Consider the following 21,005-nt stretch of genomic DNA (forward strand, 5'->3'; position numbering starts at 1 on the left):
TTTGATAGAGGGAACCGCTCGAGTCTTATCGTCCAGAAAGCGAAGAGAGAAGAAACATAGGAGAAAGCTAGCCTTTCCAAGAAAGAATTTTATCAGTTTAAGATAAAACCGCCCCTGACGGCAATCGAACTTGAGACCTTACAATGATGCACTTCGGTCTGAAAACTCTGAATCCTAATAAAAATTCCGCATTAGATAAGCAACTTTTATCAAAAAAGGCCCCAAGTAGGGTTAGCCCTTTTTATATTGAACTTTTCATTTATGATAACGGTCGATTGATTAAAAAATTAAAATTCCGTAAAATAATAATTGAAAGGTTTCATACAAGAGGACCTAAGATAGAAATCGAGTTTTGAGTAAAACAGATTTGAAGTATTTTTTATAAGAGGTTTGATACAGGGAACCGCTCGAGTCTTATCGTCCAGAAAGCGAAGAGAGAAGAAACATAGGAGAAAGCTAGCCTTTCCGAGAAAGAACGTTATCAGTTTAAGATAAAATCCGCCCCTGACGGCAATCGAACTTGAGACCTTACAATGCCCTTCGGTCTGAAAACTCTGAATCTTAATAAAAATTCCGCATTAGATAAGCAACTTTTCTCAAAAAAGGCCCCAAGTAGGGTTAGCCCTTTTTATATTGAACTTTTCATTTATGATAACGGTCGATTGATTAAAAAATTAAAATTCCAGGAACTACCTATGGACGCCACGAGAATTTCATTTTATTATTTTTAGCGTCAAAGTTTTCTCTTAAAATAATATCCGCGGAGAAAACTATTTTTTCACATATTCTCACCCTTTCCTTGGTGCAAAACAGGGTGCGAATATGCCGCGGATTAGCTTCATCAGTTAGGAAGAATTATATATAGTACCCAAAGTAGTTCAATTAATATAGGTATAATATACTTTGTACGTTGTAATTTTAATTTTTCATGTAAATGGACGCCACGAGAATTTCATTTTATTATTTTTAGCGTCAAAGTTTTCTCTTAAAATAATATCCGCGGAGAAAACTATTTTTTCACATTTTCCAGAATTTGATCATCGTGACTCGTGTATTTTTTTTTTCTTTTTTTTTACCGTTGTTTTTATTTCATAACACGAAAGAAAAGCAAACCGCTACAAGCTACAATATAGGTACATAGGTACTCGCGTGGTCTGTGTCATAGCATGCCCATCCTGTGGTATGTTCATCGGAAAAGAGGAAGAGACATAGTAGGTACTTCCCATTTACTCGCATAGCTTAATCTACTGGGTCAACGTGAACACCAGAAAGTAACCCGTTGAAATTCGCAATCAAAAAATACCTACCTACTTGTACCTACATAAATAGGTGTGTGTTTTTTTTTAACCACGTGTGTGTGTGTGTGTGTGTGTTTTTTGTCACCTGTGGTAATCAAGCCCAGGGTCAAGACCTTCTGCATGTCATTTTTATATTACTACTAAGAAGTGTTGTAGCAAGCGAAATGGTAGAACTTTCTCGTAAAACTTCTGAATATAGAAGACACCCATCATGTGAATACCTATGTTATACATATTAGGTATGTAAAGAAAAGGCGATAGAAACAGATAAGATATATAGGGTGGCGTGTGATAAACTTACGGGGATTTTGAATGGTGAAGTCAATGGATTGGAACTAATGTTCTTTCGTATGCAGCAGAGTATGTGATGAATACAAAATCCAACTCACCATTTTGAAGATTGCTAGGTATGTGTATTATTTTCCTTATCCTATAGGAAGGAAAGTAATGTAATCGGGTCAAATTTTCGATGGTCAGATTTTAGTGCCAAAACACGTTTTGAGGTCCCTAGAGCCTAAATCCATAGTTTCAGCCATTGGTCCGTGTGTGTGTCTGTCTGTAAACAAAATATCTCGAGAACGGTAAGAGCTAGAGACTTGAAATTGTATGTAGCTGTCAAATGTGAGAATGCGACACGAAACTTTTGGTTAAGACCGATGCAACGCTTGGCGGCATTTTACCGCTTTTTGGCGGTTTTCGGTGTAATTTAACAATCGGAACGTTTGGTTAAAATAGGTGCTGCGGTTGGCGGTATTTTGACCGCTTTTTGGTGATTTTCAGCTATACTGACTAAATAGAGATATTGTAAATGTTACAACAGAACACCCAAATAAGCACCATTCAATAGAATAAGGAAAATCGTGTGATGTTCACACCGGATTTTTATATTATACCGAGTCTTCAATTTTTTGCACATTCCACAAAGGTGTAAGCGACATATCCATTATCCACCAATTTATCTTGTGTAGCGTGTTGCATACTCAAAAATATACACGGCATTCACACAAAAACAAAAAAAAGCGACTTCAACCCAGTTTATTCAGTCCAGAAAAAAAAGGCCATTAATAAGCAAAAGGCAAATGAAAATTTCAGATTTTTACATTATAGGTACCAAGTCTTCAATTTTTTGCACATTCCACAAAGGTGTAAGCGACATATCCACCAATTTATCTTGTGTAGCGTGTTGCATACTCAAAAATATACACGGCATTCACACAAAAAAGCAAAAAAAAGCGACTTCAACCCAGTTTATTCAGTCCAGAAAAAAGGGCCATTAATAAGCAAAAGGCAAATGAAAATTTCTGATATTAAACTTGATTAAGTAAAACAAAGTTCTACATTCCACAAAGGTGTAAGCGACATATCCACCAATTTATCTTGTGTAGCGTGTTGCATACTCAAAAATATACCCGGCATTCACACAAAAAAGCAAAAAAAAAGCGACTGCAACCCAGTTTATTCAGTCCCCATTAATAAGCAAAAGGCAAATGAAAATTTCTGATATTAAACTTGATTAAGTAAAACAAAGTTCAATAAAATAGTCTAGCAACATTAAATTGCAAAATTTATTATTTTGCTACAGCAGCAGTATCTAGACAGGTGACCGTCAGCAAATTGTCACAGTTTCGTCCTTGGACCATCCTGGTAAAGCGTACAAAATTTCATCGCTCTACGACAAACCGTTCTCGAGATATTCCTTATTTTCGAGATACCTAGGGTAAGTGTACCATTTATTCGCCCACCTAAAAAACGTACTATTTATTGGCCCACCTGCCCACATTTATTTTTCTAATTTTTGTTTTTATGACTACAATCTTGGAATACTACTGGTTTGATAGCATTCTTTAAGCCCTTTCTTTTGATAAAATTGGATCTTGAAAAAGTTCGTCGAGTTCAGACATAATTATGTGGCGTATGGTACAGGTGGGCCAATAAATGGTACGTTTTTTAGGTGGGCGAATAAATGGTACACTTACCCTATATCTATATTTCGGAAATTCAGGTTGTTTGGTACTTACCAATGTAAAAAAATGTACCTACCTACCTACCTACAGTATGGGATCAAAATACGTATGCACAAGTTATCAACCTATATTAGAAAAGAAATTAACACTCTCCATAACTAGGTAGGTATTACCTCTTTTCTTTTTCCAAATGATTTGTTCGCGGTTTTATGGTTCATATTCGTCACACGGATGATAGAAGGGTTAATGGTTTGTTCATAGTAAAGAGATTTATGGCTGCAGAGGCGCGAAAAGAATGAAAAGTTGAAAATTACAATTAATACAATTTTGTTCTCGGTCTTTTTTTTTTTTACGTTGAGATCTGAATGTGGGAAATCCTATAAAAAAGCTAACTGACAAAAAACGAGCAAACAACAAAAAGAACGAAAAAAAACCTGATGTATTTTTCTATTTTTGAACATATGAAACGCTCTCTTTTGGATTTTTTTTTTTTTTAATTATGTACTTTGGGTTCGAATACTCACATAGCTCTTGTTGCATTGCATGTGCGCTTGTAGATACCTTCATAATCTGCTCTTTTCATAATCTGCTTTTTTCAGTTAGCTCTTTTAGGATTTCCCACATTCATCTCTGCTTGCGTTTGTTTGTTTACCTATATGATGTACGTTTGCTCTGGCCAAAATCTTGCAACTAACTTTTGAGTCCATTTTGGAGGCCAATTCATTGATGGATTCTTTTTTCTTACACTCTGTACCTATATTTTTTATGACTACAATCTTGGAATACTACTGGTTTGATAGCATTCTTTAAGCCCTTTCTTTTGATAAAATTGGATCTTGAAAAAGTCGAGTTCAGACATAATTATGTGGCGTATGGTACAGGTGGGCCAATAAATGGTACGTTTTTTAGGTGGGCGAATAAATGGTACACTTCGACTATGTTTGTACAGATTGATAAATAATATAAATACCTATTGGCAACTCAATTGTTGAGCAGTTCGTCTAATAAAAGATTGATAATATATATATATATATAAGATTGATAAATTTAATACTATCTTGTGCTTCGTAATAGCTCGTTCTTACTCGTGTGTATCACATTTCATCCAGATACTCCGCTCCATTGGGTTTCAATAAATGTCCCAAGTTCAAAAGGCTTTCATACGCCAGGAGGTAGAATAACCAGCGGTGTTGGAGTTTTATATTGGATGACAGGTGTCAGAACCTTGCCGTCGATAGAACTCATACCAACCCAAAGTTACAGGGTGTCACGGAATAATGGAAACCGGAAATATCTATTTAATTCGATATGCTCATGTATAGATATAGGTACATCAGTTGGGTAAATTTCTGACAAAAATTGTGATTGCAAATTGGTAAAAATTATAAATAAATGGTCGATTCCTATGTAAAAAGTTGGGGAAAATTCAAATCCCAGGTCAAAACTCCGAAAAAATAACTGTAAAAGGTCGAAAATTCAATTTTTATTTTCCGTTGTAATTAAAGAGTTCAAAGATGTGTGACGTCAGACTTTACGCAGTTGTTTTTTTCGTCCGCTAGGTAGCGCCAGTATGCAAGCACGCTTGCGTTAAAGTTACTTTTTTGGAGTTTTGACCTCAGATTTGGATTTTTCACAACTTCTTACGTAGGAATTGACCTTTCGTTAATAATATTTTCCCAATTGCAACTGCTTCATTGAAAAGAGTACATTCCAAGTACCTAGTGTACATGTAAGCAGTAAATTCTACTTGTACATAAGTACATAATGTGTACTAGGTAAATTGAAAAGAGTAAGTAAAAGGAAGCTTGTACGAGAACAATGTACGAAAGTTCTTACAGAGATGTGCAATGTATGCATATTGTAGGGCGGAAGGAACATATTTTTACGTGAAGGTATATATTTTGTTAGGTACCTACCTACACATAATTATGTAGGTAGTTAGGTACATTTTTACGTGAACGTATGTGTTAGGTACCTACACATAATTATGTAGGTAGTTAGGTACAGAGAAAATATCCAATATCATTCTGTGTAGACGATGTATTGTAAATGGGGTACCGAGATTCAAAGTTTTCCACGTCTAATGCATGTTAGAGTCAGCTCCCGTTTGGTAGTGGTCAGAGGCCGTTGAAATTAACCCTTGTATGCTTCCAGATATCATACGAGTATTTCCCTGAGGTTATTGGATGAATAAAATTTTGAACTGTAAAGAGGGTAACAAATAGGTATAGGTAATGTAGGTTCATACCTATATTAATATAGGCCGGGCGGCGCTTCGAACTCTTGACGTTCGCGCGCCTCCCGGCACGCTTGATATTAGATTCGTATAAGCTTAACCTCCATAGTTTTCACTCCAATTGTAGAAAAAAAAACTTCCCCAGGAGTGTAGAGTCTGTGCAGTGCGGAGTTCAGACTGTGGAGTCGTGGAATATCCCCAAGCCAAGATTTATCGCAGCGTCAGAAATTCGAGACAATATGAGTACGGTCTAGCCAATGTATGTCCCCAGACCATAATTAGTACATTAGTCTTTAATTATTATTTAATATTTTAAAATCCCGGCGTGTTTTAAAAGTTTTTCCCGACGCGAGCTTTTTAGAAATCGTTTTTTATAGCAGAGCCAGAAATTCGAGACAATAATTATGAGTACCTACGGTCTAGCCAATGTATGTCCCCAGACCATAATTAATACATTAGTCTTTAATTATTATTTAATATTTTAAAATCCCGGCGTGTTTTAAAAGCTTTTCCCGACGCGAGCTTTTTAGAAATCGTTTTCATACGGGGTGAATCAAGATGAATTTTTACCCGAAATCCTTGAAACGGGAAGCCACGAATTTCATCTGTCGACATCTGGATATTTATCCAGCCGAGTTGTTTGAGCAGCTACCAAACAATTTGAAAACCAATTTGCTGGAACAAATCCTTCGGATGAAAACTCACTCCCACTTTCTCAAGTCACAACAGAGTAGTCGTATCTGTCAGTGTCATTATTGTAAACACGTCGATACTTCCAGTCCGACATCACATTTGAAACGTCTGATGTCGTTATTGATAAATCCAGACGTCGGACGACTAATATGGACGCTGGAAGATCTGACAATAGTCCGACATCACATTTGAAACGTCTGATGTCGTTATTGATAAATCCAGACGTCGGACGACTAATATGGACGCTGGAAGATCTGACAACCGATCTACCATTGTTGTCAAAATGTAAAAAACTCCGATCGCTTCAACTGTACGTTAGTAAGCAGCGGCTATTGCCTTCTCCGCGCCACAATGACCTACTGACATTGTTCCCAATGCTGCCTCGGTTGATGGAACTCAAATTGTGTAACGTGGATCGTGTGAGCGCGGCTTTATTCGATCGCTTCAACTGTACGTTAGTAAGCAGCGGCTATTGCCTTCTCCATGCCACAATGACCTACTGACATTGTTCCCAATGCTGCCTCGGTTGATGGAACTCAAATTGTGTAACGTGGATCGTGTGAGCGCGGCTTTAATTACTGACGAGGTCCTGTTCACACTCTGTAAGTCATGTCCTCTACTCTTCTCACTCAGTGTCGAGCATTGTTCACACCTGACAGACGCCTGTATGGAAGCTATATCTGAACTGAAGAACATGTCCTATCTGAACCTCTCCAAGACGAATCTGACCGATGCTGCCTTCGTGAATATTCGAGAGACGTCGCCCTTGGTTACGAGTCTTACCGAGCTCAAACTACAAGACTGTTTATTCCTTACGAACAGTGTTGTCAAATGTTTCCTCATCAGATGTGCTAACCTGACATTACTCAATTGTTTGGGGTGTCCACGGTTGAATAATTTCGATCTCCTCTTCAATAACAATACAAAGATACAGATTTATTTTACGTTCGATTTTTAAATGGTCATTTTAGTCGATGTATGTTGAAGTGGATATCTAACAGTTTGACTTTTACATCCATTTATTTAATTCTTTGCCAACATTTTTCATTACCCAGTCTGAATGTAATAGTTGGTCGTAATAGTAATAGTTGGTCGATAACAACTAACCAATTTTCAAGGTGGTTCAATGTCACTATGAAATCCTATAGGGACTAACTTCCCACCCTTTAAAACACATTCTGAATCTGAATGAGGTTGCAATGGTGTTCGAGTTTTGTTTGGTTTTGATTAATAGTTTTGGCGGAATTTTTGTATCACACTAGCTCTTTTGTTTTAAGCAACAGTAATATTTCGCGCGATGATGACACTTGATAACAAAAGCTATTTTGTTGAGAATGAAATTTTAAAACAAAAAATCTAATCGTATTTATCTGCTCACAATACAGCAAACAGTACATCCATTTATTTAATTCTTTGCCAACATTTTTCATTACCCAGTCTGAATGTAATAGTTGGTCGATAACAACTAACCAATTTTCAAGGTGGTTCAATATCACTATGAAATCCTATAGGGACTAACTTTTCACCCTTTATAACACATTCTGAATCTGAATGAGGTTGCAATGGTGTTCCACGAGTTTTGTTTGGTTTTGATTAATAGTTTTGGCGGAATTTTTGTATCACACTAGTTCTTTTGTTTTAAACAACAATAATATTTCGCGCGATGATAACACTTGATAACAAAAGCTATTTTGTTGAGAATGAAATTTTAAAACAAAAAATCTAATCGTATTTATCTGCTCACAATACAGCAAACATATTACAATGAAATTAACGGGTCACACCCCAACCCAAACAATAAATACGTAGGTAAATAGGTAACAATAAATATCATATCCCAATCCCCATACAATATTTTGAAAAATTTGTGTTAGGTAAATTTCACAGACCAATATTAGCTCTATTTGTAGGTAGGTAAAAATACCCAGCTACATCTAGATAGGTTTATAGTTTTATAGGTTACATTTATTTAAAATCGACGCTAAAATTCAAAGTTCTCTTCCTCTGAAACCTCTCGTTGGCATATAGATTGTCTATCCCCATAAGAATAACACTGGATTTACGGTAACACCCTGTAAGATTTTCTTATTTGTGTTAGAGTTTCTTAGTTTTCGTATAATGTTAGCTTAGAGAAAAACAAAGTTCGTATTACCCGCTGCTGCTGTGTACTCACATATATTAGATCTCATATTGTATGTACACACAGAATATAAGTACATCATAAATATATTATTATATCCCATTTCCAGGGCCGTATTTGGTGGGGCAGGCCTTTTTGCTCCTAAAAGTTGAAATATACCTACCTATCTACCTACCTTCCTAGTAAAAATACTGCGCCTAAAAGGAAAAAAAAGTATCGGATATTGGAGCATCCTCAAATCTCTGTGCTTTCTTTCTTGTCCCCTCTCCCTACTTACCACCCAAAATGGTGAGCGATTATTCAATCTGGATTCTAAGATCACCAACAGATCGGGCATTCTTTATATGGGTTTATAGGCATTTTTTTTAATTTTTAATGTACTTTGTTTTTATACCTAGGTTAATTTTTAGTTTTGATAGGTAGGGCAAATATTGTATCTTAGATAGTAAAGGGCCTGTCCCGTTTGTAATTGTAAATAAATAAATAGCTAGAAAGAGGGTAACAAATATAGGTATAATGTAGGTTCATACCTATATTAATATAGGCCGGGCGGCGCTTGGAACTCTTGACGTTCGCGCGCCTCCCGGCACGCTTGATATTAGATTCGTATAAGCTTAACCCAACTTTGAAAGTTTGCCCCTAGGTACATCTAAGCTTCATAGTGGGGTATATCTATATTACGGAAATTCAGGTTGTTTGGTACTTACAATGTAAAAAAATGTACCTACCTACAGTATGGGATCAAAATACGTATGCACAAGTTATCAACCTATAGTTCATATTGGTCACGGATGGTACCTAAGGGTTAATGGTTTGTTCATAGTAGAGAGAGATTTATGGCTACAGAGGCGCGAAAAAAATGAAAAGTTGAAAATTGCAATTATTACAATTTTGTTCTCAGTCTTTTTATTATTTTGTTCTCAGTTTTCTTTTTTATAACATTGAGATCTCTGCCGTCTGTTTGTTTGTATGTACGTTTGTTTTGGCCAAAATCTTGCAACTAACTTTTGAGTCCATTTTGGAGGCCAATTCATTGATGGATTCTTTTTTCTTACACTCTGTATATTCATACCCAACTTGTAAGTAGGAAGGTAGATATTTTTAATACCAATTCTCTCACAAGCACAGTAAACATAGAGCTCAGTACAGTATCCAAACTCTGAAACTCGTACCCCTTTTCCAGGAAATTCACGAAACTTGAAAAGTGTGTCAGGAGTACTCGGGAGTGAAATTTCAAACAAGTGAGTACTCGTACATGTAAGTAGTAAATAGATCAGTTGCGCTTACTTGGGTGATGTTTCAAAGTCATAGAGCAGGAAAAATGAGGACCAACGGATTTTTTCTTTTTCTTCTACGACTTCTAGATATCGATATAAATCGATTTAAAAAATACCGGTAAATCGTAAAGTTTGACGTCACGGCATACGCTCCCGTAGGTGATGACGTCAAAATTCATGACTCCCGCTTCGTTTGTTTGTGCGCAAGCGTTTCTGCGCATTTTGACGTGAAATCTGACGTCACAACTCCCTATATTCATACCTAACTTGTAAGTAGGAAGGTAGATATTTTTAATACCAATTCTCTCACAAGCACAGTAAACATAGAGCTCAGTACAGTATCCAAACTCTGATTGGTCTTATTGTCACAAAATCAAAGAGAGAAGGCGGATGATGGGATAGGAGAAAGGCAACCGTTCCGAAAACGAACCTTATAACGTGTTTTGGACACTAAAAACTGACCGAAGGGGAGGGCCCGCTTGGACCCCTATACGGTCCTTGTACATAATAATAGGTGCCTATGCATAAATTATTAATTACCTACCTACCTATTACTTCCTTTCAAGTTATTAGGTATGGTGCAATTATTTCATTGCTTATTTGTTCTATTACACAATTTTATAGTAAAAACAAACATCATTAATTTACTGATTGTTATCAGACCCATCTAGTTTGTTTTGCGTAACATTTTTTTAGTTACAAATGCATTAAAAATTAGTAGACAACTAGCCATCAGCAAGACAGGAAGTGTCAGTGTTATAGATTTCTTTATAAAATTTGATAGATTTACAATTTAAAAACAATAATCTATAGAAATGACAATGACAATGTTTCACTTTTTTAATTACCTAGCATTCGCGCTGGGTTGTATTACCCCCTGGTAAGTTATTCAATATCTTTTATTTAGGTCGAGTTGTACCACCGTGGATTGTACGGAATGTCAGGAGTAAGCCAGCCTAGTTAGCTTAGTTGGTAGCGCGTCTGTCCAATGAAATTAACGGGTCACACCCCAAACAATAAAAAATATGTAGGTAAATAGGTAACAATATATCATACACCAATCCCCATACAATATTTTGAAAAAATTTGTATTAGGTAAATTTCACAGACCAATATTAGCTCTATTTGTAGGTAGGTAAAAATACCCAGATACATACATAGGTTTATAGTTTTATACGTTACATTTATTTAAAATCGACGCTAAAATTCAAAGTTCTCTTCCTCTGAAACCTCTAGTTGACATATAGATTGTCTATCCCCATAAGAATAACACTGGATTTACGATTTACGGTAACACCCTGTAAGATTTTCTTATTTGTGTTACACCCTGTAGAGTTTCTTAGTTTTCGTATAATGTTAGCTTAGAGAAAAACAAAGTTCGTATTACCCGCTGCTGCTGTTGCTGTGTACTCACATATATTAGATCTCATATCGTATGTACACACAGAATATAAGTACATCATAAATATATTATTATATCCCATTTCCAGGGCCGTATTTGGTGGGGCAGGCCTTTTTGCTAACTAAGCTAACTAGGCTGGCATATTTCGATATCTAATTCGTCAAAATTCGAAATTCTGCTTTTCCATTGGCTGTTAAACTTGTAAGATATTTTTCCATAGGTACTTTGGTGATATGAGGCACAGTTCCCTCTGTCAACCCTCATTATTTATTTCTGGTTGATTGATTTATTCATTTTTGGCTTTCGCAGGTTCTTCTGTAAGTCCCGGACGGTTAAGCCAGGAATATAACAGCTTTCCCTTGCCTCGGATATAACCATCAGTAACCAGGTGGATGATTCTGAGTGACCGAGCGCCCCAATAGTTACCAGAGGTCAACCTGATGGTCCAGACCACAATCTGAATTTTAACTTTAAGTAAAACTGATTTCGAATTTGCTGAATTTTGATCCAAACGGTTAAGCCAGGAATATAACAGCTTTCCCTTGCCTCGGATATAACCATCAGTAACCAGATGATGATTCTGAGTGACCGAGCGCCCCAATATAGTTACCAGAGGTCAACCTGATAGTCCAGACCACAATCTCAATTTTAACTTCAAGTTAAACTGATTTCGAATTTGCTCAATTTTGATCCAACGTTTAAAATGAACCAAACAGATAAAGTGATTTCGGATTTGCTGGATTTTGATCCAACGTTTGAAATGAACCAATTCAACTGTCAAATCTAGTTTAAACTACAGAGATTGTGGTCTAATGAGCGGAGTTTCTACAAGCTCTCACTGTGAAAGTCCGTGTCAAAATGTGTGTGGGTATGGGAAGAAAATTGTAACAAATTTTTAAGCCATTTTTAACCGGTAATTGTTTTGGAATTTGGTATGGTAAACTAATCTTATGTTCGTAAATACATTATGTTTGTAGGTATCTATTTTAAATGGCAATAGGATACTCTCGTTATTTTCAAATAATGACAGATGTGTAATGTAAGAATCCCAATTTTATAAAATTTGAAAATTTCAGTGGTTTTCTTTTCACTTTATTTAGAAATATCTCCATTTAGATAGATATACCTTCATGCAAAACAGGTAGATATTTATAGATATCTGCATTCTGCATGAGATATCTGCATGCAAAAGAGACATCATTTAATTTTGTTCAGTAAAAAAAGTTTAAATTTTCACTATTCACTCACTACCTATCTCTCTTCTACTTTCCTATGTTTTAATTTAAAGTAAAAATGCTCCTACGGCCGATGTAATTTGTTTAATCCTATAACACATGGAAAACTTTAATTAAAATAAAAGAGAGAGAGAGAGAGAGAAACAGAGAGAGAGAGAGAAACAGAGAGAGAGAGATAGAGAGAGAGAGAGAGAAACAGAGAGATAGGGAGGGAGAGAGAGAGAAATAAATGCAGTTTTCTCTTATCGACCATCTCATGAGGGAGATATTACGGGATGGGCATTCTATGACACAGACCACACGAATCTCATGCAGTTGTTTCATGGCTAACCAAACTCAGTGGTGTGGTGGTTAGGGTAAGTGTACCATTTATTCGCCCACCTAAAAAACGTACCATTTATTGGCCCACCTGTGGGTCTACGCCACTTAAGTCTGAATTGGACGAACTTTTTCAAGATCCAATTTCATCAAAAGAAAGGGCTTAAAGACTGCTATCGAAACAGTGGTATTTCAAAATTGTCGTCATAAAAACAAAAATTAGAAAAATAAATGTGGGCAGGTGGGCCAATAAATGATACGTTCTTTAGGTGGGCGAATAAATGGTACACTTACCCTAACCACCACACCACTGAGTTTGGTTAGCCATGAAACAACTGCATGAGATTCGTGTGGTCTGTGTCATAGAATGCCCATCCCGTAATATCTCCCTCATGAGATGGTCGATAAGAGAAAACTGCATTTATTTCTCTCTCTCTCCCTCTCTATCTCTCCCTCTCTCTCTGTCTCTCTTTTATTTTAATTAAAGTTTTCCATGTGTTATAGGATTAAACAAATTACATCAGCCGTAGGAGCATTTTTACTTTAAATTAAAACATAGGAAAGTAGAAGAGAGATAGTGAGTGAATATTTAAACTTTTTTTTTTACTGAACAAAATTAAATGATGTCTCTTTTGCATGCAGATATCTCATGCAGAATGCAGATATCTATAAGTATCTACCTATTTTGCATGAAGGTATATCTATCTAAACTTGATTTGATTTTCCGATTTTACTTTCATGTAATGATTTAAAATCAAGACTAGAGCCCGTTCTCCCTTTATTCCCAATATAAGGTTTAAGTCTCGATTTTACTTTCATGTAATGATTTAAAATCAAGACTAGAGCCCGTTCTCCCTTTATTCCCAATATAATGTTTAAGTCATCCATCCATTTATTGGCCTTGCTCGGCGGAGCTTAACATAGGTGATGGTAAAACCGGTCTTAAATTAACGACTGAAGTGTTATCAAAAACTTTCTCGCTTTGTGTTCATAGGTCGTCGCGACAAATTTCAAGATCAGAGCTCATTTGTGTGAGAAAATGTGAAAAAAATCCCCCAAAAATCAGTTATTTTTTGTTTTTTTGTTTTTTTTTTTTTTTTGCTTTATGGTTTTCTGGACGAAATTTGCACCACCACTTTCGTGTTCCTGGTAAAAAGACCTTTAATTTGATATAGAGGTTGACCAGTTTTGGATAAGCCCTTCTATGGGGACAGACAGACGACACCGAAGCGAATACAATAGCCCGTCCACTATACCCTTTGTTATTACTATCCTAATAATAAAGGAAGGACGGGCTAAAAAGGAAAAAGAAGGAAAGGAATAAAAAAGAGTGCTCACTGCAGCATTGTAGGATTTTCCCAATATCTCAATAATTCTAAAATCCAATGTTTACCCATCATGCTGGCACCGGTCGCTATGCGCATTTATATGTCATAGCTACTCATTTTCCTCACGAGGCTGAGTGGGCCCCGCAACAGCCAGTGCTAAAACCGGTTTTAAATGATCGACTGAAGTGTTATCTAAAACTTTCTCGCTTTGAGTTCATAGGTCGTCGCAACAAAATTTCAAGATCAGAGCTCATTTGTGTGAAAAAATCCCTCAAAAACCAGTTTTTTGGTTTTTTGGCTTTATGGTTCTCTGGACAAAATTTGCACCACCACTTTCGTGTTCCTGGTAAAAAGACCTCTAATTTGATAAATACTCGTAGGTCGACCAGGTTTGGATAAGTCCTTCTATGGGGACAGAGTGACAGACAGACTGACGACACCGAAGCGAATACAATAGCCCGTCCACTATACCTTTTTTTATTACTATCGTAATAATAACCCAAAACCAGGTTTTTTGGCTTTATGGTTTTCTGGATAATTTGCACCACCACTTTCGTGTTCCTGGTAAAAAGGCCTTTAATTTGATATATAGGTCGACCAGCTTTGGATAAGCCCTTCTATGGGGACAGACTGACTGACTGACGGACAGACGACACCGAAGCGAATACAATAGCCCGTCCACTATACATTTTGTTATTACTATCCTAATAATAAAGGAAGGACGGGCTAAAAAGGAAAAAAAAGGTAAGGAATAAAAAAGAGTGCTCACTGCAGCATTGTAGGATTTTCCCAATATCTCAATAATTCTAAAATCCAATGTTTACCCATCATGCTGGCACCGGTCGCTATGCGCATTTATATGTCATAGCTACTCATTTTCCTCACGAGGCTGAGTGGGCCCCGCAACAGCCAGTCACGGAATCTATCATTTGCATGATACAAATTTCTTGACCTCGCCGGGAATCGAACCCGGATCTCTCGCGTGCAAGGCGAGCGCAGTGACCACTACGCCATGGGAGCTGGCCCTAGAACTGAAAAGCTTGATTAGAAAATTTTCACCAGGTCAGGATTCGAACCCAGTACCTCCGGAATACTCCGCTTTGACAGTCAGAGCGCTTAACCACTCAGCCAGAGAGGTAGGTTCCTCCTTCCTCCATACCATCCTACTCCCCCAGTTTCTCTCCAAGAGACTTGCAAGAAAGCCTTCCCCGCTTTTTCAACCCCATTTTCGCAACCAATAAGAGACTTGCAAGAAAGCCTGTATTCCCCGCTTTCCCAAGAGACTGTGAAAGTTTTTCAATGAAAATGTCCTGCCGGTGACGTTCTAGTGACGTCAAATGTCACCCTAGATCAGAGATAAAAGTTGAAAGGGGAAAAAGAAAGTTAAAACTCTGTCGAGTTTAGTCAAAAGCAGGGAAACGTCATAGTGAACCTCTTTTGAAGTACCTACCTAGATGAAATCCTTCTGTAGTGTATTTTCTATTTTATCCATTATAGATGAGATGAGAGGAAAGAGATTTTTTTTTTCAATTGGATTAAAAAAAAAAAAAAAAGTTGTTTAGCTAGCTTCCCCTTTTGAAAATATCACCACGCGCCACTGCATACCACATACAAAAGTACATAGCAAGATGATAATATTATGTATTTGGTGCCTTACCCGCTTACCCCTTATAATGTAGGTACACAGACTGTCGTCTATCTATCGGCTATCAAGTTCCACAAAACATCAATAGAGTGTATTGGTTTCTTTTGACTTCTTCTTCTTCTTTTTTCCTTCTTCTTCTTCTTCCTCCTCCTCCTTTTTTCTTGTCTTCTCAGTTTCTCCTCCTCCTTCTTCTCTATTACCTCTCCTCTTTCTCTTCTCCCCTCCCCCATGCATTATTATTTTTTTCATCGTTCGTTTTTTTCCCTCGTGTCAGGATGGCGTGCGTTATGACGTCACAAAGCATGAGTGATTATCTGTTGACTCTGCAATACTGTTATCTTTCCCTCCCATTTGTTTCCCCATATTCCCCTATTCCCTCTCTTTCTTTCCTTTTCCCTCTATTCTCTCCCTTTCTTCTCCTTAATCTCTCTATATTCTCTCCCTTTCTTCCCTTTCGCTCTCTGTTCCTCTCCCTTTCTGCCCCTTCTTATCTCCCTAATCCCCCTCCCTTTAATCCCATATCCCTACATTTACTTCCCTACTCCCTATTTCCGCCCCATTGCTCCCCCCCAACCTCTCCCTCTCTCCGTTAATACTAGTGATTACATTATTTATACTGCTCGCATAAGAGGAAAAAGTCCCTTTATCCTGGCAGTAGAGAGAGAGAGAGAAAGAGAGAGAGAAGGAGAGAGGGAGAGAGGGAGAGAGGGAGAGAGAAGAGAGAGAGAGAGAGAGAAAGAGAGAGAGAGGGAGAGAGAGAGAGAGAGAGGGAGAGAGAAGAGAGAGAGAGAGAGAGAAGAGGGAGAGGGGATTGGTCTTATTGTCCCGAAATCAAAGAGAGAAGGCGGATGATGGGATATAGGAGAAAGGCAACCGTTCCGAAAACGAACCTTATAACGTGTTTGGACACTAAAAACTGACCGTAGGGGAGAGCCCGCTTGGCCCCCCCATACGGTCCTTGTACATAATTATTATGTACAAGGAATACTGCCGTGCTAAGCGAAAACGCCGTATGTCAAAAAACCCTACTTTCCGGAAATCGAGTTTAAAGATTTCAATCTATACGGCAAACATACGTCTTTGACATACGGCAACACGTTTTAGTGGTTTTTAAGGGGTTTAGGATAAAGAAAAAAAATATAGGATCAAAATTTGGGATCATAGGAACCATTTGGCACCAAAAACCAAAAATCGATTTTTTTTGACATACGGCGTTTTCGCTTAGCACGGCAGAATAGGTATGTATGCATAAATTATTAATTACCTACCTACCTATTACTTGTTTCCAAGTTATTGGGTATGGTGATGCAATTATTTCATTGGTTATTTATTCTATTACACAATTTTATAGTAAAAACAAACATCATTTTACTGATTGTTATCAAACCCATCTAGTTTGTTTTGCGTAACATCTTTTTAGTTACAAATGCATTAAAAATTAGTTGACAACTAGCCATCACCAAGACAGGAAGTGTCATCGTTGTAGATTTCGTTATAAAATTTGAAAACCATAATCTGATAGAAATGACAATGGCAATGTTTCACTTTTTTAACTACCTAGCATTCGCGCTGGGTTGTATTACCCCCTGGTAAGTTATTCAATAACCTTTATTTAGGTCGAGTTGTACCACCGTGGATTGTACGGAATGTCAGGAGTAAGCCAGCCTAGTTAGCTTAGTTGGTAGCGCGTCTGTCTTGTAAGCGCCTAGCGCTTACAAGGCAGACGCACTACCAACTAAGCTAACTAGGCTGGCATATTTCGATCTAATTCGTCAAAATTCAAATTTCTGCTTTTCCATTGGCTGTTACACTTGTAAGATACTTTTCCATACTTTGGTGATATGAGGCACAGTTCCCTCTGTCAACCCTCATTATTTATTTCTGGTTGATTGATTTATTCATTTTTGGCTTTCGCAGGTTTTTCTGTAAGTCCCGGACGGTCAAGCCAGGAATATAACAGCTTTCCCTTGCCTTGGATATAACCATCAGTAACCAGATGGACCAGGTGATGATTCTGAGTGACCTTGCGCCCCAATAGTTACCAGAGGTCAACCTGATAGTCCAGACCACAATCTGAATTTTAACTTTAAGTTAAACTGATTTCGAATTTGCTGAATTTTGATCCAACGTTTAAAATGAACCAATCAGATAAAGTGATTTCGGATTTGCTGGATTTTGATCCAACGTTTAAAATGAACCAATCAGATACAGTGATTTCGGATTTGCTGGATTTTGAGCCAACGTTTAAAATGAACCAATTCAACTGTCAAATCTAGTTTAAACTACAGAGATTGTGGTCTAATGAGCGGAGTTTCTACAAGCTCTCACTGTGAAAGTCCGTGTCAAAATGTGTGTGGGTATGGGAAGAAAATTGTAACAAATTTTTGAGCCATTTTTAACCGGTTAATGGCCGATAATTGTTTTGGAATTTGGTATGGTAAACTAAACTTATGTTCGTAAATACATTATGTATCTATTTTGAATGGCAATAGGATACTCTCGTTATTTTCAAATACTGACAGATGTGTAATGTAAGAATACCTATTTTTATAAATTTTGAAAATTTCACTGGTTTTCTTTTCACTTTATTTAGAAATATCTCCATTTAGATAGATATACCTTCATGCAAAATAGGTAGATACTTATAGATATCTGCATTCTGCATGAGATATCTGCATGCAAAAGAGACATCATTTAATTTTGTTCAGTAAAAAAAAAAGTTTAAATATTCACTCACTATCTCTCTTCTACTTTCCTATGTTTTAATTTAAAGTAAAAATGCTCCTACGGCTGATGTAATTTGTTTAATCCTATAACACATGGAAAACTTTAATTAAAATAAAAGAGAGACAGAGAGAGAGGGAGAGATAGAGAGGGAGAGAGAGAGAAATAAATGCAGTTTTCTCTTATCGACCATCTCATGAGGGAGATATTACGGGATGGGCATTCTATGACACAGACCACACGAATCTCATGCAGTTGTTTCATGGCTAACCAAACTCAGTGGTGTGGTGGTTAGGGTAAGTGTACCATTTATTCGCCCACCTAAAAAACGTACCATTTATTGGCCCACCTGTGGGTCTACGCCACTTAAGTCTGAATTGGACGAACTTTTTCAAGATCCAATTTCATCAAAAGAAAGGGCTTAAAGACTGCTATCGAAACAGTGGTATTTCAAAATCAATCCTCAGTTGCTTTTGTTAGATACTATGTACCTACCTATCTTTTAACCGTACAAAAAATACTGTACGAGTGTTGATTCCGGGTTCAGTTTTCAGGCAGAGTTGAATTTTTCGACTCTGTGCTTGGAATGTATTCATAATATTATTCACTCAATACAATATTCAAATTCAAAAACCTGTAGAAAATTTCCTTATTCTGTAGAAACGGAAATGAAATGTGTATGGGAGCTGGGGAGGGGTTGAGGTTTCTTCAAGCCATCAATCACAAACAGAGGCGTAGACAGAAAGCTATTCTTATTTCCTCTTCTTCTTGTATCTTTAATGTAGTCTTTTTATAACGCTAGAATAAAATTGTGCTATCGTCAGGCCGTTTAAGTGAAAGGGCGTTTAAGTATGGAGTAAAAAAATAATTATTTGTACGGTGTCTGCAGAAGATTCTCATGTGTTTTTACATCATGTGTTAACATGAGAATATAGACCTAATATCAGAGTGTCAGCTTTTACCTCTCATACAGGACTGTTAGATGGTATCCAAAATGCCTTCATCCAAAAATGTCTGTGTTACTTCCAACGATGCCATCTCATCTGCGGTCAAAGAATTTGTTCACAATCCATATGCGGTTGTATCCAAAACTTCCAGATTGTGGTCAAAGGTTTCATTAGATCCTTTCCTTTATTTTAGGCACAAGAGGAATAAAATTATTTGAAACTTTGAAAGCATCATTCGACACTGAATGTGTCCAGGATAAGGGAGTATGGGAGGGGTAATCCTCATATTATAAATGTTGTTGTTTTATCTTCTTGTAATTTAGATTTTTTCCATTTCAAAATTTGGTCATTAGTTTGTGTGTGCGTCCTCATTTCTAACGTTTTTATTTTAATTAAAGGAAAATAAATGTGGTGGGGACATTTTGGGGTAGGCCCAGTGCTGTAGAAACGGAAATGAAATGTGTATGGGAGCTGGGGAGGGGTTGAGGTTTCTTCAAGCCATCAATCACAAACAGAGGCGTAGACAGAAAGCTATTCTTATTTCCTCTTCTTCTTGTATCTTTAATTTAGTCTTTTTATAACGCTAGAATAAAATTGTGCTATCGTCAGGCCGTTTAAGTATGGAGTAAAAATTTAATTATTTGTACGGTGTCTGCAGAAGATTCTCATGTGTTAACATGAGAATATAGACCTAATATCAGAGTGTCAGCTTTTACCTCTCATACAGGACTGTTAGATGGTATCCAAAATGCCTTCATCCAAAAATGTCTGTGTTACTTCCAACGATGCCATCTCATCTGCGGTCGAAGAATTTGTTCACAATCCATATGCGGTTGTATCCAAACTTCCAGATTGTGGTCAAAGGTTTCATTAGATCCTTTCCTTTATTTTAGGCACAAGAGGAATAAAATCATTTGAAACTTTGAACCCATCATTCGACACTGAATGTGTCCAGGATATGGGAGTATGGGAGGGGTAATCCTCATATTATAAATGTTGTTGTTTTATCTTCTTGTTCAAAACTTCCAGATTGTGGTCAAATGTTTCATTAGATCCTTTCCTTTATTTTAGGCACAAGAGGAATAAAATTATTTGAAACTTTGAAACCATCATTCGACACTGAATGTGTCCAGGATATGGGAGTATGGGAGGGGTAATCCTCATATTATAAATGTTGTTGTTTTATCTTCTTGTAATTTAGATTTTTTCCATTTCAAAATTTGGTCGTGGTTTCAGTCAAACTGAAAACACAATTTACGATCGAGGACGTAATTTCATACAAACAGCACACGAGGATTAACGTCCATCGTCCCTTCCCCTTCTCTTCCCTCCCCCTTCCCCTAACTTCTCTCAACTTCCACCTAAATTTATTTATTTTTATTTTTTCATTGATTTCTCACTTCTAAAGCTTCCTTCTTGCATCCTTCTCTCCCTCTCTAGGAAGGGAGAGGAAAAGAGGGTTTGAATTACCAGGAGATTCACTTGCTTTGGGTATAGCTGGTTGCTTACAAAAATACCTACCCTACAATCCTACTGAATATGCCTACCGAATATGACAAGAGATATAACTATGTAGTATGTACATAAATACATAAATTGTGCATGGGTACCTAGGTATAGATACCAATAGAATGGAAAATGGAACTACCAACAACATGCTAGGAAAATAATTGAACTTTGCCTCACTTCCCAATGAAGAAGGGCTGAAGGGCACGAGTTTTTCAACACAAGTACCTAAACTCATTCATACATTCTACAAATGTTATATTTCATAACAAAAAGTGAGCTTACCGACCGT

At 37.0% G+C, this 21,005-nt stretch overlaps 1 protein-coding gene and 2 long non-coding RNA genes across 3 annotated transcripts; all 3 read left to right on the forward strand.

Annotated features, from left to right (window-relative positions):
• The first annotated feature begins 5,939 nt into the window (after positions 1-5,939).
• LOC113470248 (protein AMN1 homolog) lies at positions 5,940-7,216 on the forward strand. The gene is made up of 3 exons (XM_026828537.1): positions 5,940-6,356; positions 6,446-6,499; positions 6,640-7,216. The coding sequence occupies exons 1-3, from the start codon at positions 6,057-6,059 to the stop codon at positions 7,147-7,149; spliced, it is 864 nt and encodes a 287-aa protein (XP_026684338.1). The 5' UTR covers positions 5,940-6,056; the 3' UTR covers positions 7,150-7,216.
• A 3,055-nt stretch (positions 7,217-10,271) lies between these two features.
• LOC108253265 lies at positions 10,272-11,524 on the forward strand. The gene is made up of 2 exons (XR_001809701.2): positions 10,272-10,488; positions 11,320-11,524. It is a non-coding gene; the product is annotated as an uncharacterized LOC108253265 (long non-coding RNA).
• Positions 11,525-16,922: 5,398 nt separating this feature from the next.
• On the forward strand, positions 16,923-18,099 carry LOC103516020. The gene is made up of 2 exons (XR_541741.3): positions 16,923-17,125; positions 17,454-18,099. It is a non-coding gene; the product is annotated as an uncharacterized LOC103516020 (long non-coding RNA).
• The last annotated feature ends 2,906 nt before the right edge of the window (positions 18,100-21,005 follow it).

This window comes from Diaphorina citri, unplaced genomic scaffold (genome assembly GCF_000475195.1).
Source record: "Diaphorina citri unplaced genomic scaffold, Diaci psyllid genome assembly version 1.1 scaffold1465, whole genome shotgun sequence".
In the NCBI taxonomy this organism is placed as follows: Eukaryota; Metazoa; Arthropoda; class Insecta; order Hemiptera; family Psyllidae; genus Diaphorina; species Diaphorina citri.